This window comes from Melanerpes formicivorus, unplaced genomic scaffold, assembly GCF_026170545.1.
Source record: "Melanerpes formicivorus ecotype bairdi unplaced genomic scaffold, bMelFor1.0.p_v2 SCAF_33, whole genome shotgun sequence".
In the NCBI taxonomy this organism is placed as follows: Eukaryota; Metazoa; Chordata; class Aves; order Piciformes; family Picidae; genus Melanerpes; species Melanerpes formicivorus.
Window position 1 is genome coordinate 6807127 of NW_027142385.1, and position 26588 is coordinate 6833714.

At 46.4% G+C, this 26588-nt stretch overlaps 1 protein-coding gene across 5 annotated transcripts in view; it reads right to left on the reverse strand.

Moving 5' to 3' along the window:
• SEC16A (SEC16 homolog A, endoplasmic reticulum export factor) overlaps positions 1–26588 on the reverse strand; it is a 38017-nt gene that overhangs the window by 7968 nt on the left and 3461 nt on the right. For 2 of the 5 annotated variants that reach the window (XM_068155891.1, XM_068155889.1), the window contains exons 2-24: positions 21273–25094; positions 20279–20421; positions 16103–16188; positions 15040–15166; positions 13389–13587; positions 10784–10961; positions 9905–10047; positions 9075–9136; positions 8720–8858; positions 7612–7854; positions 7215–7312; positions 6471–6552; positions 6163–6280; positions 5808–5919; positions 5388–5493; positions 5054–5194; positions 4840–4953; positions 3484–3688; positions 3047–3298; positions 2327–2415; positions 755–802; positions 380–538; positions 83–157 (exon numbers count right to left, since the gene is read on the reverse strand). In XM_068155891.1, the coding sequence (XP_068011992.1) occupies positions 83–157; positions 380–538; positions 755–802; positions 2327–2415; positions 3047–3298; positions 3484–3688; positions 4840–4953; positions 5054–5194; positions 5388–5493; positions 5808–5919; positions 6163–6280; positions 6471–6552; positions 7215–7312; positions 7612–7854; positions 8720–8858; positions 9075–9136; positions 9905–10047; positions 10784–10961; positions 13389–13587; positions 15040–15166; positions 16103–16188; positions 20279–20421; positions 21273–25019 (6666 nt within the window). In that variant the 5' untranslated portion in view covers positions 25020–25094. The remainder of the gene's footprint in view (positions 1–82; positions 158–379; positions 539–754; positions 803–2326; positions 2416–3046; positions 3299–3483; positions 3689–4839; positions 4954–5053; positions 5195–5387; positions 5494–5807; positions 5920–6162; positions 6281–6470; positions 6553–7214; positions 7313–7611; positions 7855–8719; positions 8859–9074; positions 9137–9904; positions 10048–10783; positions 10962–13388; positions 13588–15039; positions 15167–16102; positions 16189–20278; positions 20422–21272; positions 25095–26588) is intronic. The other 3 variants (XM_068155895.1, XM_068155892.1, XM_068155890.1) reach the window with 3 other exon arrangements.

Below are 26588 nucleotides of genomic sequence, written 5' to 3' on the forward strand. Positions count from 1 at the left end.
TTTTGCTCCATTCCCCCCAGCCCTATCACTGCCTGAAGCAAATAAAATGATATATCAAGACTTTTGTGATTTGGGGCCTTACTGATTTGTTCTTGTCATCTGGAAGGTGAGCTTCATTCTTCTTCCCCATCAACCAGCGAAGCCAGTTTGCACCAGTCTGAAAAGCAATTCATCTGTTCAGTTAATTCTCTCACCACTGTCTTTACAGGCAAGCTAAAAGAAACATTCATGCAACAATTAATTTTCTCTTAGAGACTCCGACTCTGAGCCCAAAGTTGCACCCACCAGACTGAGACAGTTTAGTCAGGCCCTCTCAAATCAATACCTGGGCCAGAAGTTCCCACAAGCACCCCACAGACACCTTTCTTAGAAATGTTACCTTCCTAGGTGCTGCTTCCTTTTTAGCTTCTTTTTTATTCTCTTTCCCTGCAGGAACAGAGGGAGGAGGAGAGGGCTGCTTTGCTGCAGAGTTGGATCTCTCCCGTCCCACAGAATGAGCAGAGGACTCTGAAGTCGTCCTGGACCTTTGCCCATAGCCCTAGATTACAAACACACAGGAAAGCATGAAGCTGTTACTGCTGGAGTGATGGATTTACCTTTCATCTTGCTAAACAAGTTCCTTCTTTGCAAAGTTAGTAATAGGAAGAGATACAAAAGCATTTAAAAAGGGGAAAAAAAAAAACCAAACAAAGAAAACCAACCATAAATAAAGAATAAAGATTTAGTGAATGAAAGAAGCCTGCTCATGGCATACCAGAGGTGCTGAAGACTGAGATGCAGATCTGGATCTTCGTCCTGGTGCCTGGTTAGATATAAAGCCAGGACATGCATAATAAGCAAGCAGCTAAATAGTTGCACAACATTCACTTTTATCAAGAATCCCCACACAATTCAAGATACCCAAACTGGTTATTTGGGTCCTTGCATCTCCTGTGGCATGTAGGAGGTACAGAAAAAGAGGAGAAGCCTGGCCAAGTTAATTGCACTATGATGGAACTGGTCCATTAAAAGAGTTACATCAGGACACTGCTGTGCAGGTTAACCAGCCCACAAGAGGAAAGAGATAAATATGCTACATCAAGGCAGTGGTTGCTGCATTTTCTTTTCTCCTCCAGCATCAAGTTGTTCTCCTAATGTTCATAAAGCAATCCTAGCATAAAATAACACAAAACATCCAATCCCTGTTTCTTCTGTAAGTAAGATCATCAAGTCCAACTTGTCACCCCACACCTCATGACTACTAAACCATGGCTTTCAAGTGCCATGGCAAATCATTTCTGAACACCTCCAGGGAGGGTGACTCCACCACTTCCCTGGGCAGCACATTCCAATGGCTAATCACTCTATGTGAAGAACTTTCTCCTCACCTCCAGCCTAAACCTCCCCTGGCACAGCTTGAGACTGTGTCCTCTTGTTCTGGTGCTGCTTGCCTGGGAGAAGAGACCAACCCCCACCTGGCTACAACCTCCCTTCAGGTAGTTGTAGACAGCAAGAAGGTCTCCCCTGAGCCTCCCCTTCTCCAGGCATTAGGGGGGTGGGTGACAGGTTGGACTTGATGATCTTTGAGGTCTTTTCCAACCTTATTGATTCTATGAATTTCTAGTTCACAAGTCTCCATATCCTTTATCAGTTGCCAAATGTATCCCTGTTAAAAATGTTTGTATCACAGAATCAGAGAATGCTTTAGGTTAGAAGAGACCTTTAAAGGTCATCTAGTCCAACCCTCCTTCAGTGAGCAAGGACATAGTATCACAGTATCATTTTCAACTAGATTGGGCTGATGACTCCTTTCAAACAATTGTCACTTCAGGAGACTAACTTCCAAGGTGATACCAACTTCAGTGCCATTTAAACAGTGAAGATACTAGATATACTAAAAAGGAAGTTGGGATTTTAATAAACACCTTCCACGCTTCCACTCCTGAGCAAGCAGAAGCCAACACTGTGCTTTTAAAACTCAGTCACATAGCTGCTCTTCAGGGCCTTGCTTGCCTCATTTGCTGATGTACTCTCTAAGTTCTTCTGGCTATGAAGAATCAGTCTGCAACGTGGGAGAGGAAGGCAGGGAAGAGAAAGAAATTGCAAGTTCTCAGACAGCAGCCTGATATTCCCCTCTCCCCCTTTCAAAGAAAAATCTTTCCTTTTAGAGAAGAAAGTTATGGATAAAATTCTCCTCTTAGTTCTTTGTTATTTATTCTATTGAAGGCAAAAGGAAGACTAAGCTTCGAGTCTCACTGAAGAGCAAAGAGAGAGCCCAAATACATTCTTGTGTTTGCAAAGATGTGCAATGCAGCTGACAGCTGAAGAATGTGTGAAATAGAGGTACCATGCTGGCCATCCTGCCATAGAAGTCCTCCTCTCGCTGCTCAGGGAAGGAGCCTTGTGACGGAGACTCCAGGGCCATCCTCTGCATCCCTTCAAAACCAAATTACATCATGTTAGGAGACACATAACAACCAAGACAGCCTCAAAAAAGCCCCTAAACCCCCAATTTTAAGGCCAAACTTCCCCTAGTTCTGAATTTTGTGCTAGAAAGAGGCTTTTAAAGAATGGCAACTACAGCTGCTTTGAGTTTTCTGTTCTCCTGCATGGCTGTGATGTTTGCTCCAAATGCAGGTCAGAGCAGGATGAGGGATGCAACCACCCTCAAAATGTAAGGCTTTTCACACCTCTAAAACAGCTTCTGCCCACCCTGGTAGGCAGGGTCTGCTGTCACAGGATTAAACTTCAGCAGAATCCTAGAAGCTGGTGCCCAGAGGCTCCAGTCACAACCCTTGCAACCTAGACTAGATCCCAGTGCACTCAGTGATGATCTGTTTGGGTCTAAACCATCATCTGCTGAGGCTGACTCATTCTTAAACTAAACCAAACAAGCAGTATGACCTCTGTAACTTTCCCCAGATGTTTCTGTACTATCACATGGTGGCTTTATGTTTTACTACTCAAACTTTGACTTATTCTCTAAGTACTGCTGTATTTTGTATTGTTCCCCAAAATACTTCATCCCCCTTGGAAGGGCAGAAAGCTGTTTACTAAGAACCCTGACCTGTTTCCATGTTTGGCTGATCTTCTGACCGTGGCTCAGTTTCTTGTGGTGGCCCTCCTGGTGGCAGTGCTGATCCTAAATACAGTGGTGGTGGTGGCTCAGCACCATAGGTAGTGGAAAATCCTGGAGGTGTAAAGCCAGGTCCTGGACCCATAGGTTGAGGAGCCACCGGGTAGAAAGGGACACTTCGGACAGCTTCCTGGTCACCAGGAGGAATCAGAGCAGCTGATCCATCAAGGACAGCCTGAGATACTGCAGCACAGAAAGAAAGTTAAGAGCCATAACTCAAAAATTCTAGTCTGTGAACATTTTACCTTACAAAATGACAGGATGCAGAAATGAAGCCTCCCTGTTTCCACCACCCTCTTAAGCGGCTTCTTATACCAGCAACCTGCAAGGCTCATTTTCTGCCAGGAAGAAGGTTTTGAAACACTAACCTGAAGGCATCAGCTGCACACCTTGCATCTGTTGAGCCATGCTGGGCAATATGGATGCCAACAATGCATTTTCAGCACCAGGACCCATGTCACGACCAGCTCCTGCTCCATCACACTGGCTGCCATGGTCCAGTTCAGAGCTTGGTGTACTACATGCATATGGTGTTGGGGTGGATCTGTCTGTGTTGTAAGCTATTGTACCCTCCTGCACAAGAAAGCAAGATCTCACAAACTGTACAAGACACTGAGTTCATAAGCAAGGGAATAGACAGCAAAGGAAGTTTTAAGAGGGAGAACAGCACACAAGTTTTAGCCAAAAATGAGTTGTTAGCCATCTGCAGGCCAAGTTTGGCCAAAATATTTGTATTTGTTGTTTGTGGAGGTTGGTTTTGTCTGGTTTGGGGTTTTTTTGGTTTGGTTTCTGGTGGCTTGTGTGTGTGTGGTTTTGTTGTTGTGGAAGCTTATTTAACTACCTCAGGATTCAAGTTTCTAACAGATCTCTTTAAACAAATGGTCATTATTTCCACAGTTCCAGTGCAGCTACACTAATTCACACAGAACTCTGACAAGCAGATCACAGAATACATCAAGTTGGAAGGCACCCTCAAAGGTTATCTTGTCCAAGCCCCCTGCAGTGAGCTGGGACACCTCCAACATGATCAGGTTGCTCAGGGCCCCATCAAGTTGATCCTTTGCTTACAGCAGGAGTTAGAATAGAATAGAATAGAATAGAATAGAATAGAATAGAATAGAATAGAATAGAATAGAATAGAATAGAATAGAATAGAATAGAATAGAATAGAATAGAATAGAATAGAATAGAATAGAATAGAATAGAATAGACCAGGTTGGAAAAGACCTTTGAGATCGAGTCCAACCTATCATCCAGCACTATCTAATCAACTAAGCCATGGCACCAAGCACCCAGTCCAGTCTCTTCCTAAACACCTCCAGTGATGGGGACTCCACCACCTCCCTGAACAGCACATTCCAATGGCCAATCACTCTATGAAGAGCTTTGTCCTAACATCCAGCCTAAACCTCCCCTGGGGCAGTTTGAGACTGTGTCCTCTTGTTCTGGTGCTGGTGGCCTGGAAGTTACTGCAACATAATGAGCCCTCTAATTCTCCTTGCATTACAGCACTAAGAGAAGTCTGTCTCATAACATACAGCACGTCTGGACTATCAGGGCACTGCAGTGTGGCAAACCCAGAGTTTAAACCACACCACCTGCACTTCATGGCACGAAGGCATCACCAGCCACTTCATCTGATTCTGCAATCAGCAGAATCAAAAAACTGGATTCACAGAGATCCTCAGAAGAGGATACTCCATGCTGAGAAGTGCACTCTGTACCTTGATCTGTCCATCCACATGGCGAAGCCTCACTAACCAGGAAGGCTCAATCAGGGATTCCTGCTCTGGTTTCTCTTTTATCTGTGGGTCAAACAGGCGTAGCTGGGATGACATCTGGAGAGAGGAATGATGGTGAAGTTTAGGTTAACCAGGCAGCAAAAAAACCCAACTGCATCTACAACTACATGAAAGCACAAACACTTCATTCTGTTACCTGGATCAGCTGGCCAATAAGCACAGGTGAATAGTAGTGTGGGTCTTTCAGGACAGTTCTGGAAATCACCTCGCAGTAATGGAAAGCCTGAGCAGCAAGTCCCATTTCAGCCAGCCGGCAAGCATAGATGAACTTGAAAACCTGAGCAATGCAAGCAGGTGAAATAAACCAACTGGGTCAGAATGTTCTTAGAGGCATCATCACAAGAAAGGCAGCCTGTCATTTCAGCTGAAAGCTCAGAGATCTTATTATCACATCTATACTAAGCAGGACAAAGTGTATCCAAGAAGTTACTTCTTTGTCTACAGTGAAGCAGAAAGGAACAGCTCTTCACCTGGAAATTGGGCAAGCAGCCAGGCTGAGTTCCCAGTGACTGGGCATATTCATAGGCTTCTGTTCTCTGGATGGCTTCATTGGTGGCAAACTTGAAGAATGGCAAGCTATTGGGAATGGGAGAGGAAAAGTATTATTGACCTTGAGATGATGTATGCTGACAATGAAGAATCCGCAATGAAGTCAGAAACGTAGCTCCATTAGATACATAACAGCAGTCCTCAGACAAGGACAGGGCATCAAACAACTGGCTCCAAACTAGCTGAGGCTAGTGATGAGGGGAGCAGCACAGTTCTCAAGTCACTAAGGTTTCATTTTTGCATCTAAAATGCTGTGTTGAAACACCAAAAAAAGAAAACACACACAGAGAAATCCAAGACACAAACAAAAAAAACCCACCAAGAAACCAAGAAAGCCAAACCTGTGATTTGATCCAATTAGGACAAGCTTTGTTGTCTTCCTTGTGTACACTCCAAAACCAACTTGGGCCATAAGGTAACAGAAATGAGCAGCATCCAGCAGGCCTTTAGAAGCTGTAGAGAGATAAGGGACAGAATTCAGAGGGTTTCCTCTCAGTGGCACACTGCAATTCTGTGTTCTGTGTTGTTTTGGCTTTGCATTCAAACACCTTCACAACAGAGATACACCCATATAAAACTCTTCCACTTCATGTTTTACAAAGCAATTCCTTGTTGTCAGAAACACCAGCTGAGTAATTAAAGCTTTCAGGAAGCTTTTCCTTCAAGTCATCACCCTGTTTATTCCCCAAGAGTTACCAAGAGTGTCTCCCATGGTAGCAATGGTCCTGGATTCCAAGTCCACATTATTGGTCAAGTTGGATAACACCATTGCTAGATGAGGCCTCCAGTCTCCCCATTTCTCATCTCCACAGCACTAAAATTAGAAGAATTACTTAGTCAAATCAGTGACTGGAGCTCTGCATGGGCAAAGTGTTTCAACCTAAAAAGGACCAAAACAACTTAGCTGACAATTCCAGGCAAAGCACTTGGAAAGATCACTGCTGTGACCTACACTACTCACTGCAGCCCTTTAGTCTCAGCTGAAGCTCAGACTCAAATCTTACCGTGGATGCAGCTGGCATCCTTCCAGACATGAGCTGGTAAACAGTCTGCAGAGGGTCATTAATTGGGAGACTGTTGGCAAATCTACAGAGACAGAAACAGAACACGGAGATGGGGTAAGCAGTTAAAATGTACTGAGAGCAGTTAAAGCCTCAGTGGCAGCTCATCTAGCTTAGTCTGAGAGAAGGAAGTACTGTTTGAAACTACTACACTGAATAAGCAGCTGTCCAGTTCACAAGCAAAACTTTACTGGTCAACTGGGTCTGCTACTCTCCCACAGCTCAGTCCAAGCTGGGAAAAGTTTCAGGATTCTCTCACCAGCTGAGCAGACTTAGTACATGATTTCACAGGCTCAGGAAGCTGAAAGATTTTCTGTCCGTAAACAAAGCAGGCACAACATCTGCTTCTTTCAGGCAAGCAGAATAAAGGGTACAGAGTTACTTGGCCTTCAACCAAGCTGGACAGTTGGGTTTCTGCACAAAGTGACAAACAGCACCCCTCAAACAAGGCCACATTGGTCAAAGAGCCATTACAAAATTGGCACAGAACAACTACTCAGGGTTAAGTTTATGGCCAGAAGGCTCCAGAACATAAAGCAGAGGATGACAACCAAATACACAGATAAAGTTCAAGTATAATTCTTCCATAAGCTACTAGAGATAACTCATGATTTTGGCCCTGAGGTGCCTCTACCTCATTAGCAGAGTAAAGAATCACACTGTACTAACCAACAAGCCACACAGTACCTGGTCATAACTCTTGCATGTGTTCTGCTGTCCATTTTGCTGGCAAGCAGCAGAGCGTGACCCCACAAACCATGCTTCATGGCAGACTCCAAGGCATCCTAATTAACACAGAAATGAGTTTACCATGCTGCTCAGGTAAACAATGGTTGTTTCACTGCAGCTGTTTTACTGCAGCACTCTGAGTTTCAAAGTGCTTGTTTAGATCAAATGCTAACAATATGAAGATAACTTTGGCTTATATTAAACTGCAGGGCATAACATTGTTTTCCATCTCATGAAATATTATGAGCTCTGCAAGTCACAGAAAAGATTTTTATCTGGTGCCTAAAGCTTTGTGAAAAATAAGTAAACAAAGCAAGACACACCAAGCATTAGGGACAAGAGTGTAAGCGTTCACCTTCTTGCGTCCATAAAGCAGCAGCTCCCTGAATCTCTCTGTCTCTTTCTCCAGGCTGTCAATTGTGGTTATAAGACTGTCAGTGAGAAAGGAGAGCTGGGCTTCACCAGATTCCTCTTCAACTTGTTCCAAAGCCTCATTAGTGAAATCAATCAAGTTTGCCTCGTTAGGAGACTTCCCAGGAAGCCAGACGGTTTTATGATCTCGGAGCAAAAGTTCAGCCAGGTCTGTCCCCACAACAGTCTGTAGGGAGAGGAAAAACAAGGCCCAAAAAAATTCCTGTTGTTCCACCACTGCCTTCACTTCAAGAGCATTGTTAAAAACAGCAACTCTAAGCACCTGAGGACAAGTGACCACTCCACTGGATCCATCAACCTGTGACCTATTCCAAGATAAGTCACTATAGAATCAATAAGGTTGGGAAAGACCTCAAAGATCATCAAGTCCAACCTGTCACCCAACACCTCATGACCACTAAACCATGGCACCCAGTGCCACATCCAATCCCCTCTTGAACACCTCCAGGGATGGTGACTCCACCACCTCCCTGGGCAGCACATTCCAAAGGCTAACAACTTTCTCTGTGAAGAACTTCCTCCTCACCTCCAGCCTAAACCTCTCCTGGCACAGCTTGAGACTGTGTCCTCTTGTTCTGGTGCTGGCTGCCTGGGAGAAGAGACCAACCCCCACCTGGCTACAACCTCCGTTCAGGGAGTTGTAGACAGCAATAAGGTCTCCCCTGAGCCTCCTCTTCTCCAGGCTAAGCAACCCCAGCTCCCTCAGCCTCTCCTCACAGGGCTGTGCTCCATACCCCTCCCCAGCCTCGTTGCCCTTCTCTGGACACCTTCAAGAGTCTCAATGTCCTTCTTGAACTGAGGGGCCTAGAACTGTACACAGTAGTCAAGGTGTAGCCTAACCAGTGCTGAGTACAGGGGCACAGTGACTTCCCTGCTCCTGCTGGCCACACTATTGCTGATGCAGGCCAGGATGCCACTGGCCTTCTTGGCCACCTGTAACCCCTATGGACATATTTTTCTCTTACAGAGATAACCTTTTGTGTGGAATATAAAATATTTTAGGAGAGAAAGATTCCAGCAGTGAGACATACCCCATTCTGCCTGCACAGCAAGACAATAAAGTCCCAAAGCAGACTTGCAGACTCTTTGTCAATCAGATTTTCATTCTTGAAGCACTGTGTAGCTTTGTTTTGTGCAAAATTAATAACATCCACTTTATGGGTGTCATCCCTGGGAAAAGAAGAAAGGAAAAGAAAGAAGAGACAAATTTAAACATAGAGGCTATTATTATGGTTAGAATGAGGAACAAATGTAAAGCTCATGTGTTGTTTAGGCAGGTGAAAAGCCACAAGTAGCTTAGATCAGTTTAATCTGCAGACAATAAGTTCAATGGAGAAATAAATTCTGAATGCATGAAAGTGATTTCTGAAATCTCTAAGAACATACTTGGCAAGAGGACCAGGAAATGCTCTCATCTCTTCTTGCTCTGGAGAATGTTGTAACATGGTCTGAAAGACAAATACAAACCATGAGAAATTCTTGCAACTGTGAATTTTGCTTTCTATCAATAAAAATCCCCAGACCTGAACGTAACCTGTAGTGCAATCAAGCCTCTTGCTCAAATAAAACACACATGGCAACCTGCCTAAGGATAATAAATGATGAAATCTACTTTCCATGGAAGTCATCCTGTAGCATAAAAACATCTCCCTAATGAGAAAATTCACTTAGGTTGGAAAGAGACTTTTAGATCAAGTCCAACCATAAACCTAACACTGCCAAGCCCAAGTTTTCTTGATGATGTTCTACTACTTCTAGACAATTCTGCTCCCTAATATTTCACCAATTAATTCTGCTCCCTAATATTTCACCAATTAATTCTGCCCTCACCACCTAAGCCTCTCCTTCCATAGACTCTACATCACTTGAGTACAGCATTTCTTTGTAGGGGCACAGGAAGAGTGAAAATATACCCATGAAACTCAACCCCCAGTCCCTGTAGATGACAGGCAGCCCCTAGCCCTGCAGAGGATGGATGAGGACAATGTTGTCTCTGCAAAAAGCAACACAGAGACAAACACAAATCCAGCCCTTAGAGGGTATAAGGATTCTATCTGAACAAAATAAGGAGCTGAATGAGCTGAAGTAACTGGTTTAGTTACGGTTGCAGCCCAGACAGATAAAGGTAGATGTGTTGACATGCTAAAGAAAGAAGGTCAGGAAGTTCCCTGTTCCCCTTCAAAAGCAACACCTCCCTCCTTCCTTTTGGACTTTACCTCCATACTGTGTATTTCAACCAGAGCTGGCTGTCCTTCTGAAGGCAGGTTGGGCAGCACTTTAATTAAGAAGCCCCCAGGACCAAACCTAGCACAGATATGAGGCACTGAATATTTCTCAGGCGTTGAGGGCCTTAGAGGTGCTGAAACAGGAAAAAAAACACAACAAAATGATGCAACAAGAACAAATAACCTGTCCTGCAACTGAGCAAACCTGCTGATGCATTTATCCAACTCACTAATCCTGCAGTATTAGTGGAAAAACCCCCTGCTATTCAATGGGGCTAAACATTCTAAGCCACAGCTAATCAGTTCCATTACAGTCCTAAAGATCTGCACCACCAAGAACCAAACTTGACCTACAGCACTGATTATTTGGCAGTGCAGGAGCTTTGCTGGTATGAGACACACATCTGTAACCTCTGCACAAATATATCTTTAGAGCTAATGATACACTTCAACATACTCTTGGGAAAGCTTTTAGCAGAGAACCAGCAAAATGGTAAGGAAAAAAAGGATGGAAAAATCTGGCTTGAAGTTAAACTTTAATGACTCCCCAGGAAGCACAAGCAGGGTAGTTTACAAATCTAACCATAATAAAGGCATTTACAGGTGGGAGTATGCAGCATTTAATAGCAAACTGTCCAGCTACTCCTGCTCTGTGAGACACCCAGGTTTCAGCAAGTTATTCTCACACTTTAAAAGGAAACAAAACTGTTCATGCTGCAAAATAGCTTTCCTCTCCCCTGTCAACAGGCTCCATGAACACAGGAAAGGCATCTCACAGGCTACAAACGCTAACAGAGGTGCAAACTACTACTGCTAGACACCCTCAGAAGCACAGCATCTCCCCTCCTCCTCCCCCAGTGGTGCCAATACCTTGCTCTACAGCTGACCATCCAGTTTCAGTCGGGTAGCCATAATCTGCATAAGGCTGCTGTCCATCAAAGTTAGGAGCATATCCTCCATATGGATAATCCCCGTGGAGCGACACTGCCTGTGCAGTAGTTTCATAGGTATTAGCTGTTAGATCATGATTGCTTCTGTACAGCTGGCTCTAAACAGATCATATTAGTAACTGTTAGCAGAGCATCAAGTTACACAGAGCAAGCAACACTGCAAGCGTGACTAGAGGCAGTCAGCATCGCCTCAGCTTGGAGTCTTTGTACTGTTTCAGGGTTACCACATCCCTGCATTGGAGAAAACCACCCCACAAGACAGTATCACAGTATCACAGTATAACTAAGGTTGGAAGAAACCTCAAGGATCGTCAAGTCCAACCTATCAACACAGACCCCATGACTAGACCATGGCACCAAGTGCCACATCCAATCCCCTCTTGAACACCTCCAGGGATGGGGACTCCACCACCTCCCTGGGCAGCACATTCCAATAACGAATGACTCGTTTGGTGAAGAACTTCCTCCTCACCTCCAGCCTAAACCTCCCCTGGCACAGCTGGAGACTGTGTCCCCTTGTTCTGGTGCTGCTTGCCTGGGAGAAGAGACCAACCCCCACCTGGCTACAACCTCCCTTCAGGGAGTTGGAGAGAGCAAGAAGGTCTCCCCTGAGCCTCCTCTTCTCCAGGCTAAGCAACCCCAGCTCCCTCAGCCTCTCCTCACAGGGCTGTGTTCAAGGCCTCTCCCCAGCCTTGTTGCCCTTCTCTGGACATGTTCAAGTGTTTCGATGTCCTTCCTAAACTGAGGGGCCCAGAACTGGACACAGGACTCAAGGTATGGCCTAACCAGTGCTGAGTACAGGGGCACAATGACCTCCCTGCTCCTGCTGGCCACACTCTTCCTGATGCAGGCCAGGATGCCATTGGCCCTCTTGGCCACCTGGGCACACTGCTGGCTCACATTCAGACAGCTGTCGATCAGCACCCCCAGGTCCCTCTCTGTTTGGGAGCTCTCCAGCCACTCTGACCCCAGCCTGTAGCTCTGCATGGGGTTGCCATAGCCAAAGTGCAGCACTCGGCACTTGGACTTGTTAAATGCCATCCCATTGGACTCTGCCCATCTGTCCAGTCGGTCGAGGTCCCTCTGCAGAGCCTTTCTACCCTCTAACTGACTAACATCTGCTCCTAACTTGGTGTCATCTGCAAACTTGCTGATGACTGACTCGACCCCCTCATCCAGATCATCAATGAAGATGTTGAAGAGGCTGGGGCCCAGCACTGATCCCTGCGGACACCACTGGTGCCTGGCCGCCAGCTGGCTGTGGCACCATTCACCACCACTCTCTGGGCTCGGCCCTCCAAGACACTTGCAGCAACAGGCTAGAGAAGGCAGTTAACAGATCTATGTGATCTCCCTCAGTGTTTTTACTACTACTACCATTGGATCTCTTCACATCCTAGGAAGTTCAATGCTCACACAACAGTGTCTGTGCTTGTATGAAGATAAACATTACAGGAGGAGTTACAGGTTTGAGTGTTGCTGTTGAACCCTGCTGTGACAGAAAAAATCTCAGCTGATCCAACCTGAGGAATGCCTAAGTGACTTCAGGTGCCAAAAGATAAATGCCTAAATGATCACAGACTCATGAAATTGTTTCCCTTGGGAAAGACCTCCAAGATCATCAACTCCAACTGTCAAATTAAGACCACCATGGCCATTTAACCATGTCCACAGGTTTCTTGAGCACCTCCAGTGATGGTGACTTCACCACCTCCCCAGGCAGCCTGTTCCAAAGCCTCACCACTCTTGAAGTAATTTTTCCTAGTCTGCAACCTAAACCTCCCCACAGCACAGTTTCAGGCCATTTCCTCTCATTCTGTCACTTAGGAATACTGAATAGGTTACTGAATAGGGAGAAGAGACCAACCACCATCTCACTACAACCTCTAAGACTCCTTCAAATATTACTGAATGAATTGGGAGGTCAGACTGGAAAGAAACATGATGAGCCAATACATGAGACTAGAGCTAAAATGAGACATCCCAAAGACCTTAGCTCAAAAATAACCCAAATAGTCTTTGTGGTTTTCAGGTACTTGTACTTATGGCATAAGTAGGTGAGAAATCAGTTAGATCTGGGGTTTGCTTTGGGAGTCAAAATAGCATCATACAAACATGGAGTTAGTCTTCTAACAGATCCCAAGTTCAGCAGCAGCATTCATGCTTGTGATGAGAAAAAACACAGGACACAAAGCCAGGCTCATTATCAACTACAGCCAAAGCACAGGAAGGGCAAAGTTCTCACAAACAGCAAATGGATTCAGTAGAGGCAATTTTCCATTTCTCTGTGTGTGGCAACTTGCACAGCTGAGTGCTGATTTTGGTTAAAGTTCTCTTGGCAACTGTGATAAATATCAAGTTCAACACCGTATTACAGAACAGCCTTCACTCAAAGAAGCATTTTCAAAACACCTATTCCCCAAGCTAGGCCTCAAAATGCTTCTGTATTTCTGATGTTTCACCCACCCCTCACGCTGAGCTAGACTCAGCTGAAAGGATACTTGATGTGACCATTGGAAACTCACCTGCTGAGAGCGAGAGCTGAAGCTGCTCTGGCGACTGTGAATGCTGCGGGAGCTACGCAGGCTGTGACCGGAATGCTCGCTGTGGACACTGCGCCTGTCAAACTCATCTCCATAAGGATCCCTGTGGGGCTCAGAGTCATCATCAAAGCTCCCAGCAAAACGAGGATCATACCTCCAGTTATCTTCGTATCGGTCATGCCTGAAGAACAAAGAAATCACAGAATCCTGCAGGTTGGAAGGGGCCTCTGGAGATGGTGCATCGAGTCCAACCCCACTGCCAGAGCAGGATCAGCCGGGGCAGGACACACAGGAACATATCCAGGTGGTTTGCAAAGTGTCCAGAGAAGGAGACTCCACCACCTCTCTGGGCAGCCTGCTCCAATGCTCTGTCACCCTCACAGTAAAGAAGCATCTCTTCATGTTGAGGTGGAGCTTCCTGCGTTCCAGCTCATACCTGCTGTTGCCTGTCCTATCGCTGGGCACCACCGAAAAGAGCCTGAGACTTTCATCTTGACATCCACCCCTCAGGTATTTATGGACATTCATAAGACCCCCTCTCAGCTTTCTCTTTTCCAGACTAAACAGCCCCAGTTCTCTCAGTCTTTCTTTACAGGGTTCAAGTCCCTTCATAAGGTTCAAGTCCCTTCATAAGGTTCAAGTCCCTTCATAAGGTTCAAGGGGTGGTCGGGGTGCTGTCCCTGGAGGTGTTTAAGACCAGGCTGGATGAGGCTCTGGACAGCTTGATCTAGTGTGGGGTGTCCCTGCCCGTGGCAGGGGGGTTGGAACTAGATGATCCTTGTGGTCCCTTCCAACCCTGACTGATACTATGATACTATGAAGTCCCTTCATTACCCAAAGCTCGAAGGAACTGACTTCACTGGACACGTATCTACCTAACTTTAGAAGAGTTTGTAGATGATTTCCTAGATTGAGGTCCTCAGTGCAGTCAATAAACCAATATTTCTTCAAGAAGTTTATCCAGAATATTCATGATCAAGACCATAGAATCACAGAATCAGTAAGGTTGGAAGAGACCTCAAAGATCATCAAGTCCAACCTGTCACCCAACACCTCATGACTACTAAACCATGGCACCAAGTGAACACCTCCAGGGATGGTGACTCCACCACCACCATCATATTCTAGGAAAACCCACAGGATGATCACCTGATCTGCAAACAAGTCCTGCTGCTTTAAGCCTTTTCTTGAGAGTGATGTGGCAGCTCACCTGCTTTTTAATCTGTTAAAGCTACAGAGAGGACTGGTGAGATACATCTGTGAAATGTGTAACAGTGCTTTCTCAACTCTGTCACAGGCTGCATGAATACTGAGAGGATTTTACTTCCAAGCTGCAGGACACCCTGAAATTCTGGTGCCTGATACAATTATCACAACAGCTCATAAAATCTGAAGGCTTCAGGGCACATCCTCAGCAAAAAAAAAGGCAGCACTTCTCTTAGTGCCTAAGCAAAGCCTCAGCCTTTGCCTTCACACTCACTGCCATGATGTAATTTTCTGGTGACACATTTGACTATGTGGGACTCAGCCCTGAAGAAACCAGGTTATCCTCCTTCACTCTGACATACACACTGGTTCTTTGATGGTCATCAGCACCTAGGCCCTGGAAAGATTCTTAAGAACATGGACAAACCTGTTGCCATATGGGTATGCTTCTCTCTTCTGGTAAGGGTTGTGTTCAGCATCATACCAGTAGCTCTGATACCTAGGATCTCTGTACCTGGGGTCATATGCTGAGTAACGCTCCCAGTGCCTTGGGTCTTTGGAAGAGAAAAACAAATGGTTTAGGCATGGGCAAGCATTACCTTCAAACCTTCCTTTTTGCCTACTGTTTTCTCTTCAGTTACATCCTCATTTGCTCCTGAAGCATAAGGAATACATCAGAATAATGTACATAAAGCTATGTAAATGTCCACTCACTTTTTGAAGCAAACAAAAAAAGCCCCAACTGAACAAAATCAAGTTCACACCTTTCAGAGAAACTTGGTTATTGCAGTTAACTCCATACTCTTGGAAGAGCAGTGTTTGCCACCACAGACAGAAATCTGCTCCAGCAGCTTGAAAACCTGATTATGGCATGATAACTCAACAAATATTGACAACATCTCTGTGATACTATCAAGCTTATTGCCTCAGGATGTGGACAGGTGTTGCTTTAAACTCTCCCAGACACTCCATGAGTCATCACCTTCAGCTTTCCAACGCTAGCCTATCTCTGGGAGCATTCAGATAATCACAGCCCAAACCAAATTCCAGTCATGAGTCAATTTCTGTTTACACTCAGCTAAAATTTACTTCAGAAGTCTGCCTGCAGGTTGCACACCAGGGATACACCCCAGTAAATGACAAGTTGGAATACACTGAAGGAAGCTATTCTGTAGACTGACAATGGTGTCTTTCACAACAGGAAGGTGAATTCAAGTCTGGTAAGGAAGGGAAAACTTAATTTCTCTTTACTACTTCCATTGAATAAAAGCCATCCAGGAAGGCTGGCATGGCATTAAGAACTGAAACAAGGCCAAAGGTCAATTCTGAGCAAGCATAACTTCAATTCTTGCTGGTTGTGGAAGAAACAGTCCTAATTAATATGGAAAACCAAACCAATTCTCTGATCTTAGAAGTTTCTCTTCCCCCATAAACTTTTGCTCAAACTTGCAGTTTTCTACAGCAAACCAGAGCTCATTTTGACCCCTTACCTCCATAATCATATGAGTTTGGGTAATAGCCTGGATAATAATCACTCCATCCACTTTTTCCATAATAGTCATCAGGATATCCTTGCCTGAAAGAGAGAACATAGGATTAAAAATGTTATTACTCCTTCTGCAGTGGGATGAACTATGAGTTTCACACTTAAAAGGAAAGCAAGGAATCATAAAATGAAACCTCACAAACCAATATATCACTGAACAGTTGTGTGCCATAAAAAGCTGGCAGCTCCCACCATACAATAACTCAGTGGGGTTTGCTAACTGCTTTGGTGCTAAGTTTAACTGCTAACAGACAATTAATCATGAAAGCTACTACTACTATAATTAGCATCCTTTGAACTGTCTCAATAGGGAAGTCAGTAACTTAAGTGATGAACTAATTGTCCCTCAATTTGAACAGTGCTTTGTGGTACATCTTATGGGGTTGAAAATAGCACTAGAGTCTGGAGAAGGGCTTGTGAGAAAGGGTTAGGACATGAATTGCCTCTCATAGATAATTCATAGAATAGTTGGGGTGGGAAGGGAACTCCAAAGGTCATCTAGCCCAACCCCGCCCCCTGCAGTCAGCAGGGACATCTTCTGATTGATCAGGCTGCTCCAAGCCTTGTTGAGCCTGATCTTGAATTCATCTCCAGGGACAAGGCCTCAACTACCTCCCAGGGCAACCTCTTCCAATGTTTCACCACCCTTACGGCGCACAACTTGTTCCTAACATCCCATCTAGATCTCCTCCTCTCTGATTTCAAACCATTGGCCCTCATCCTATCACTACAGGCCTTTCACAGTTGCAACTTGGTCTGTTTGAAAGGACAAAGAACAAAGCAGATCTGCAGAAAACAGCCTGTAGAAGGAAAAAGATCCTGCTGATGTATCTGAGCCGAGGTTTCAGCCTCCGGGGCAGCTCCTGTAGCCTCTGGCACTAGTATGAAACTATTACAAAAGAAACAAAACCAAAGCACACTGTAACTCTTTTAAGACTACCTGGCTGAAGAACTCATATTCCATCACTTTGCTGACTAGGAGCTGATGGCAGCCTGTGGTTGGCAGGCACACAGAACGCCAACCCTGCAGGAGCAGCACTGATGCAATCCCAACCTTTTATTTCCACTCTGTGCTCAGCCTGCTTCTCAAGCTCAGCTTTTCAGCAGAGGCAGCAATGTTCTGAGTATCTGCACATCATTGCATTTAACATTTCAGTGAATAAATGAGGCATTGAGCTGCAAGTTTAAAGCAGCACATCACTGCAGAAGTCATTTCAGACTCCCAGGTTTAATAACCTTCTAAATAGGCTCAGATGGGCAGTAGGAAAAGGTTGGTGCTCATTAGTGCAATTAGAGGACTGACAGAGTAAAAACACTCATTTACAGAGCCCATGTGAGAACACTGCTTGCCCAAATGAACACAACAAGCATGAGCACCTGATTAAAACCAACACAAAAGTGAGGGTGAATACAGAAGAGGACTACAATACTTTTAAATGGGAAGAGAAAAACTATGAGCCTTTATGGCATACTTCTTTTAGGACACCATCCCACAACTTCTGAGACAAGGCAGAAGATCAATGTAGTGTCTACATATACATATGGGGAGAGGTTCACACACTGCAGAGAGACCTGGACAGGCTGGACAGATGGGCAGAGGCCAAGGGCAGGAGATTGAACACATCCAAGTGCCAGGTTCTGCACATCAGCCACAACAACCCCATGCAGAGCTACAGGCTGGGGTCAGAGTGGCTGAGAGCAGCCAGGCAGAGAGGGACCTGGGGGTGCTGGTTGATGGTAGGATGAACATGAGTCTGCAGTGTGCCCAGGCAGCCAGGAGGGCCAATGGCATCCTGGCCTGCATCACGAACAGTGTGGCCAGCAGGAGCAGGGAGGTCATTCTGCCCCTGTACACTGCACTGGCTAGGCCACACCTTGAGTCCTGTGTCCAGTTCTGGGCTCCTCAGTTTAGGAAAGATGTTGAGTTGCTGGAAGGTGTCCAGAGAAGGGCAGCAAAGCTGGGGAGGGGTTTGGAGCACAGCCCTGTGAGGAGAGGCTGAGGGAGCTGGGGCTGCTTAGCCTGGAGAAGAGGAGACTCAAGGGTGACCTTATTGCTGTCTACAGCTACCTGAAGGGGGGTTGTAGACAGGCAGATGTTGGTCTCTTCTCCCAGGCAGCCAGTACCAGAACAAGAGGACACAGGCTCAGGCTGCACCAGGGGAGGTTCAGGCTGGAGGTCAGGAGGAAGTTTTACACAGAGAGAGTGATTGCCCATTGGAATGGGCTGCCCGGGGAGGTGGTGGAGTCACCATCACTGGAGGTGTTCAGGAGGAGACTTGATGGGGTGCTTGGTGCCATGGGTTAGTTGTTTAGTTGGGTTGGTTGATGATCTTGAAGGTCTCTTCCAACCTGGTTTATTGTATTCTATTGATGTGTATGTGATGTAGACATGTGTACAGGCATTACCCAAGTGTGTAGACACTCATGAGCACATGCACACATAGAGGCACAGGAGGTCAAGATAATTAATGTCAGTGTGGGATGATGGAAACTTTCAGGCTCCTCTACAACTCATCACACAACTCCAAAGTGGCCAAGCAAGTTGAGTGATGTTGCTCCCTGGAATACGTGGGAAGTTTGTTAACACAGCACTTACCCTGCAGAGGAGGAGGAGGATGTTTGATCTTATCAGATCAGGTTTATCCACTCAACCAACCTTCTCAGTCTCCTTCAGAATGATTTTATTCATTCTCCTCAAGCAGAGTTTACAAAGCTGCACTATCAGCAATGCTGCACCAAGGGCAAGTTTCAGTCATGCTATCACATTGGCTTAGCCACTCTTGGACTCCGCTGCCCTGCAGTACCAAACCACAGTCCACAGCTGCCTGCAACGTCACCTCACAAATCAACTGACAGAAGTACTCCTAACAGGCTTTGATCTGCCCAAGGCCACCTATAGGGATTTCAGCCTCTTATGAGAATAGTAGATAAGAGCAACACACCCCAGGAAGTGCTCCCAGAGCTTCTTATCTCATTACAAGATCTCACAGTGCACTTAGATCCCCTTAAGATGATGATAGAGGTTATCACATGCAGCCATTGTTCCATACTGCTCAAAGCAAACAGCCCCCCCCCAATCTTCTGGAGGTGGTAAGCAAAGTGGCACATTTTTAATCTGAAGGCTGCTCCATGAGTGAGCTGCCAACAACAGACAAATACTACAAAGGGCCTCATCATTTCCAGAGAGATAACTGGGGTTCTCTCTGGGAAAGCTGCAAAGCCATCCACCAGATAATGCAACAGGAACATTTTGTCATTAACTTGAGGTTCACACAAATCATTGATGCTTTCATCATCAGAAAGCAGTCATCCCTGGAAGGCAATTTGCTGCTTCTTGCTTGAGGAATACTAGAGATTTAATTTCTGCCTTTGATACTTACAAGGAACACCTGAACACACTGTCTTCCTCTTCCTTTTGTTTTTAGTCCATATAAGCAGACAGACTGAGGCTTTTAAGCTTCCTTATAACTCCTGTGCTACCTGCAGCAAAACCCATGGTGAAGTCAGGGTGTGAAACACACCCACAGAGCACCTTAGCTGCATGGACTGGGGGTTCTGTGAGAAAGTTCATCCACACAGTGGAAGCAATTATCAAATTAACCTGACAGCACCAGGATGTGTCCACTCTCTCACCATCCCCAGCATCTGAATCATGGGTCAGCAGGTCACACACACAGCCATGCTTGTGAGGCAAACCCCAGATGAAGGTGCTGTTTATGGGCTGTTTATGAAAAAAAACTTTAGGGCCATGGCTTCAGTGCCAGCCAGAAACTAAACCAATACTGACTGACAAACCCACAGCCCACACTGCTCCTTCACAGCATGTGTGAGAGAGAGCTAACCTCAGCACTGTGTCCATCAGAGTGAACTCCTGCCTGGCAGAAACACCAGCAACAACCCAGAGAACTGAATGAAAGGAGGAACAAAGAGTTAGCAACAGAGAAGGCTGCAGAACCATATCCTTTTCAGCTGTGGCATTTGATACCGAGCGTTCCTATGGCAGCACACAAAGAGCTTTTGAACTTCTCAGCGCTGCTCGTGCTCTCAAACTCCAGCAGGCATTGTGACACTCACTGCTTCAGGGCACCCCAGATCTTTACTCAGCCCAGGCATTGCATACCTAGAAGAAGGCCTGTCAGAGCAGTGGCTAGCTCTGGAACTAGGCCGTTCAGGCTCAGGGTACCGATAGCTCCCAGGCTCCATGTAGGCAGCGTTGGTGCTGTCGTAGTGTCTGTACCGGGGGTCATACTGTCCATAGCTATCCTAGAAAAGAGATGGGACATGTAAGGGTAGAGGCTTCCCACCTCCAAGAATACTCCTTTAAAACCAAACAAGCCACCACACACACCAGAACTGTGATAGCTCTACAATAGCACAGCTTTTCACAGCTGTTGGGACAAGTTCTATTCAGATCTATTAATATCCTAAACTCAAGAAAACAAAGTATCACACCTGGACTAAAGCAGCTCCACCACTGTTTGCCACTGCTAAGCTGTTCATAATTCAGGCACCAGATAGGAACCAAATTTGAACAGCTGGGCCCCTAAGGCAGTTATAGAATCACAGAATCTCCAGTCTAAACCTCCCCATTTTAGTTCCAAACCATCATCCCTTGCTCTCTCACAACAGGCCCTGATCTGCCCTCAGCTTTCTGATCAGCCCTTTAAGCACTGAAAGGCCACAAGAAGGTCCCTCCAGAGCCTCCTCTCCTCTAGGCTGAAGGACCCCAACTCGCTCAGCCTGTCCTCACAGCAGAGGGGGCTCCACTCTGTGATCATTTTTGTGGCCTCCTCTGGTCTCACTCCAGCAGAGCCAAGCCAAGTTCAGATTCATGGCAGTTGTAACTGCCCATTTTTCCCCAAAGACCCAAACAAAGGGCTCTCAGCTGACATCTGTGACAACTGCAACTGGCATTAACCACCACCTGAAGCACTTCTAATCTTTGTCTAGCAAGTTTTGTGACTTGAACTTTGCCTATTCCCTACAATCCAATACTTCACCATGAATCCTGTACTGAATGCTGACTGTGACACAACTCCTTCAACTCCTAATGCAAAGATGAAAATTCCTAGAAGCATACTGAGGGGGGCAAGGGAATGAAACAAAACATTTACCATGTAATAAAGAGCTGCTGCTCTGGGGTCTGCAGGGTAAGGCGGTGGGTACGGAGGCTGGTAAGCGTCGTACGGATCTCTGTAGTAGCCATAAGGGTTCTGGGGTGGACCAAAGGCTTCCTGAGGAGTCTGAGGCAGGGATGGACGCCGCAGGTCTTGCTGCACACTTGGCATGGCTGACTGACCAGTGGTGGTAGAAGGGGCTGTGGAAGCTGGAGCACCTGCTGGCTGCCCGGGCGCCGGCTGCTTATCAGGACTCGTCTGATCGTACCTGGCTGCGGGCTGTGCTGAGCTGGCCTCCTGGGGACTAGCAGCCTGAGGATGGTTACTCAGCACCTGGTTCTCGTGCTGCTGGGATGCTGGCAGGGCTTTAGTTTGGTAGTTTGAAGGAACTGAGGACTGCCCAGATGTTGGCTGCTGCATTTGAGCTGCTTGCATTTGTGGCTGGGATGGCAACGCTCCCGGCACAGCTCTGTCTGACACAGCCTGGTGCTGCACATCTTTTGTCACCTGTTGATAGAAATGTTGTTGGTCATGCATCTCGGGACCCACCTGACCAGCACTACCAGCAGGCTGTTGAGGATATACTGGACCTCCAGCAAGTGACTGGTTATGCACCTGGACAGAATTACTTGCACTGTTTTTCTCCAACGTCCGTGAGAGCGTGAAGTCAAGCGCTCCGGCAGCTTCCTCGTTGCTATTTGGATGGTGTGCAGAATTAGCAGCCTGCACTACAGAGTTACCAGGGGGGACCAGTGCACTCCCACTGGGGAGATTGGTCCCAGGAGAAACAGATGAGTTAGACCCTGGCTTGCCAGCAAATTCAGGAACAAAACCTTCCACATGAGCATTCTTTTGCCCTTCTGCAGCCAGATTAAGCGGCGTTTTCATAAGCAGGTTTGCAGGCTGATTAGAGGCAGAATCAGAGCAATTAACAGGGCTTTGTAACAAATTATTTTTTAACAGATTAGTGTTTGGAAGTGCATTGACTAACAGAGATCCAACTTGCATCACAGGTAGTGGCATGTTCTCCCCAGAAACAATCCCACCAGCGTGTGAAGCCTGGGGACCCGGTGCAGGCTTGTCCCCAACCCCAGAGTCCTTCATGGGCTGATTGTTTTCATTGCTGCTTAGCTGATTAGATAGAGAAAGAGAAAAATTAATTGGCTGAGCCAAGTTATAGCTTTGATTAGGCTGAGCAATCAGGATAGGCTGATTTTGCAAAGACTCTGTAGGTGGAGAAGACAACAAACTTGCATAACCAGAACTTGCCTGAGACTGAAGTGCTTCCTCCTCTCCCATTTTGGGAGGATTCTCAAGATTTTCAGAGGCTGTATTTCCATCTTGGGAAAGGTGCACAGCAATAGTGCCTGGTTTACTTGGCTGCTGATTAGACAGGCCTTCCTCTGGTGGCTGAATGACTTCTACAGTCTGTTTGGCAGGTACATACACTGCAGGAGCAGCAGGAGCTAGAAGAACATTGCCCCCAAAATTAGGTAACTCATTATGAGCCCACAGAGTTGTTGCTGGGCTGTCACACTTCTTCACTGCTCCCTGAGCTCTTGTTGAGGACCTTCTCTCAGATACTGATTGCATGTTTTCCACAACAGGTCCAGAGTGCAACACATTTCCAGCTTCCCCAGGGGCTGCAAGAGGCAGTGGGTGTACCTGAGGCATGAAAATCGTTTCCAGATTATCTGGTGGCTGTTCAAGATTACCTGGGGAGGCAGCCAGCACAGCTATATTCTTCTTGATGTTCTTTTGGTTTGAGTGGGTCTCTCTTAATTCAACCACCATCTTTGCTTGGTCAATCTCTGCAGGTTTTATACCAACTCCATGGGACCTCACAGGTTCAAAAGAACTATTTGCACTTGTCTGAAACACTCCTGTTGGCTTAGGAGGACTTGGAGTGGGAGGCTGGGAGAGATTAGCATGGTAGCTCTTGCTCAGGTTTAGCTCACTTGAATCACCTCCCAAAGGAGAGGAGTCAATCTGTTTGAAGAAGCTGGCAGAAGATTCCTCATCAGGCTTCCCACTTTCTTGCTGAATAAAGGTACCAACCTGCTCTTGTGGTCTTGCTGAGCTAGAAGCACTCCTATGGCTAAGGTTGCTATAGTTTGAAGACACACTGTCTGGTCGGACAGGATGAGGTAATGGATCAGGTGCCTCCAGATTTGGTCCTCCTTCAGCATGGCTCACAACAGCATTCTTTGGAAGCATCTGACCTGGAAAGGATCCATATCGATACAGATCAGGGCCTGCAGCAGGGGATGAAGCACTGATGTTCTGTGGCTCACTTGGCAACACCTCCTGATTCTGAATGCACTCCAGGTTCTCCACGTTTTCATACTGCGACCCTCCGTTCCCAGACAGGTCACTTGCACGTGCCTTGTCATCACTACTAAACAGAGAGTGCTTAGAAGCCTGCATCTCCTGCTGGCTCACAAGTTTGGGGAAGTACTGGACATCCATTCCTTTTTGTACCATCTCACTGGCTGAACCTGCACCCACCTGCCCTTGAGAGAGCGCACCGGTCGCTACCCGCTGGGGATGCGCTGTCTGACCGTACAAGGATGCTGAATTGGGCTGAGAAGCATCAAGCTCAGCTTTCTCCACCATGTAATCTCTGTCAGATGAAAGGATTTCTTCATTTTCCGCCTCATCCCCTTTGAAGAACATGGAGAGAGTTCCTGGATCTGTGGGATAAGGTCTGTTTGACATTTCAGACACATCTGGAGGCTGGGTTTGGGGGTTGTTTTCCTGAGGTGCAGGAATGACAAAATTGGAGTCTTGGAGAGGTGGCTGTGGGTAGAACTGCTCCTGGTATGGTTGACTTGGCCACGTGTTGGGCATTCCTGTGCTCTGCCTAAACACACTGCCAGGCTGCACACTGTTCATGTGGTGACTGCTACTCACAGAGCCACTTTTCCCGTTCTTGTCACAGCCAGGTAAAGGCGCTTGCATGGTGTTTTGTGGAGTACCTTGGTGCACAGGGCCTTGCTGTAAATTCATCTGTGGAGGAGGATGAGAAGCACTAACAGAAGACTGAGAAATGTTATGAACATCAATCTGAGAAGATGGCTCAGGATAGGGCACAAAATTCCGGACTGGAGACTGCAGGTTGCCTTGAACAGGCCTCCACTGAGACACAGGCTGCTGAGGAGGTGGAGGGAAGAGTGCTGCTGTATTGGGTCCTGGAGGAACATCATTTGGGTCTCTATTAATGTCTTGCCTACCTCCAGGTTTGTTTGATGCAGGCACCATTCCAGGATGCACACCAAAAGAATTTTCAGCTGCTGCTCCTGTATTATAATGCCCAAGCAGTCCAGGATCTGCATTTGGATGCACTTCTGCAGTACTATTGATAACATACCCAGGGGACGGTGAGGGAACCGGAAGGTTAGAAAAGCTACTGCTGGTCGGTCCTGGCTGAGATAGAGGAGCTGACAGATATGGATGCAGTCCATGAGGATTGTCTGCTGCACAGGATGGTGAACTCTGTGGAAACATGGCTGGGGGAGGGCTTTGCATCAGCAATGCATTGCCCTTGGATGGATTATCTAAAGGGGGACCCTGGGGGGTTTGCCTGCCGAAGGCAAAAGGGTCTGTGACAGGCTGCACCGGGGCCGCCGCTGCTGCGTTTGCTCGCTTGCCCAGCGAGCTGTTCCTCCAGTACATGTTCCGAGCAACGCCGGCAGGAGGTGGGGCTGCTGCTCCCGCGGGAACAGCCTGGGGAGGCTGCTGCATGATGGCCTTCCCCGAGGGTCAGATGCTAGATGACAAACTAGCAGTGGATGCCACAGAGAGATTCCTTCTTCTGTTCTGTCAAGGCAAAACAAGAGAACAAGTCAGTTGCTTCTCTCACAACACAGGCAGCACTTCAGTCACTTTTATTTTAGAACCAAAACTGCTCAGAGAACTTGAAGGGGGAAATCCTCTCTTTTCTCTAAAACAAGTAAGAAACTTACACCTGACATTGTGTTCCTAAATCCAAGTCTAGTACTAAGGAAGTTGAATGCTGTGTGGTGACAAAGCATATTAGAGGGTTGGAGCACCTGTCCCATGAGGACAGACTGAGAGTTGGGGTTGTTTATCCTGGAGAAGAGAAGGCTCTGGGGAGACCTTAGAGCAGCCTTCCAGGATTTGAAGTGTGCAACAAGAAGAACTTGTTACAAGGGCTTGCAGTGATGGGATGAGGAGTAATGGCTTAGAAGTGGAAGAGGCTGGATTTAGAATTGCTTCCTAATGTCTACTCTTTCTCATGAGGGTGGTGATGCACTGGAACAGGCTGCCCAGAGAGGCTCCAGCCTTGGAAGTGGCCTTGAGTAAGCTGGTCTAGCAGGAGGTGTCCCTGCCCATGGCAGGAGGGTTGGAACTAGATGATCTGTAAGCTCCCTGCCAACCCAAACCATTCTATGATTCTTTAACCATATTAACAAATAGCTCCAAGTAATTAAACACAGCTCAGTCCTGCACAAATGGTAAACCCTCCAACTGTTAAGGCACTGATGGGACTTCCACTGGTCCATTTCCCCAGGTTTGCTTTAAGCAGAAACATGCAGCACAGACACCATGCAGGAGCAGTCAGCAGACAACAGAACCTGCAAGCACTACAGCAAGCTCAGTTTCATTATGGAGAGTTGAGGAATTGTTATCTAATTCTGTTAGAGATGATCTTCAGCTCTGTTGCACTGCTGCTTACATGAATGGCCCTTTTCACAGGTAAGATGAGAAGCACCCCAAGGATGAATCCATCAGATGGTAATCCCCTCAACAGAACACAGTCTATTTTTGTTTCAAGAAAGAAAACATTGTGTAGGGCAGTGGTGTTATTTACTTTGAGAAAGGCAGCTTGGTTTTCACCAGCAATATGATGAATGCTGCATAACAGCCAAACTGCATTTAAGAGTATAAAAGAAACAACTCCCCCCCACCTGTTAATCAACCAACATTCTTGCTTTCACACTAGTGGGGACTTGGGCACAGTATCAGAGTTACAGCTGTACTTCAGGATGGAAAGAAGAGGCACAGAAGCACTCCAGCTCTGCATTAAAACCTCCAAACATCACCAGGTAGGAATCTGGCCCACAGGAAGCTCAGTAAATTAATCAAGAACATGTGTTTTGATTTTATCACCTCTTAACAACCTCGTGAGAAGGGAAGCAGAGAAAAAACCCCACAGATTAGTTCTTCCTCAGTCCTTGTCCAGTTCAGCTCAGTGAAGCTTTAGCAACATGTGACAGCCTTGTTTCCTAATAGCACACAACAAATACGGTTTCTATCATGTGGAGCACCCACAGCAACTGTTTTGTACCA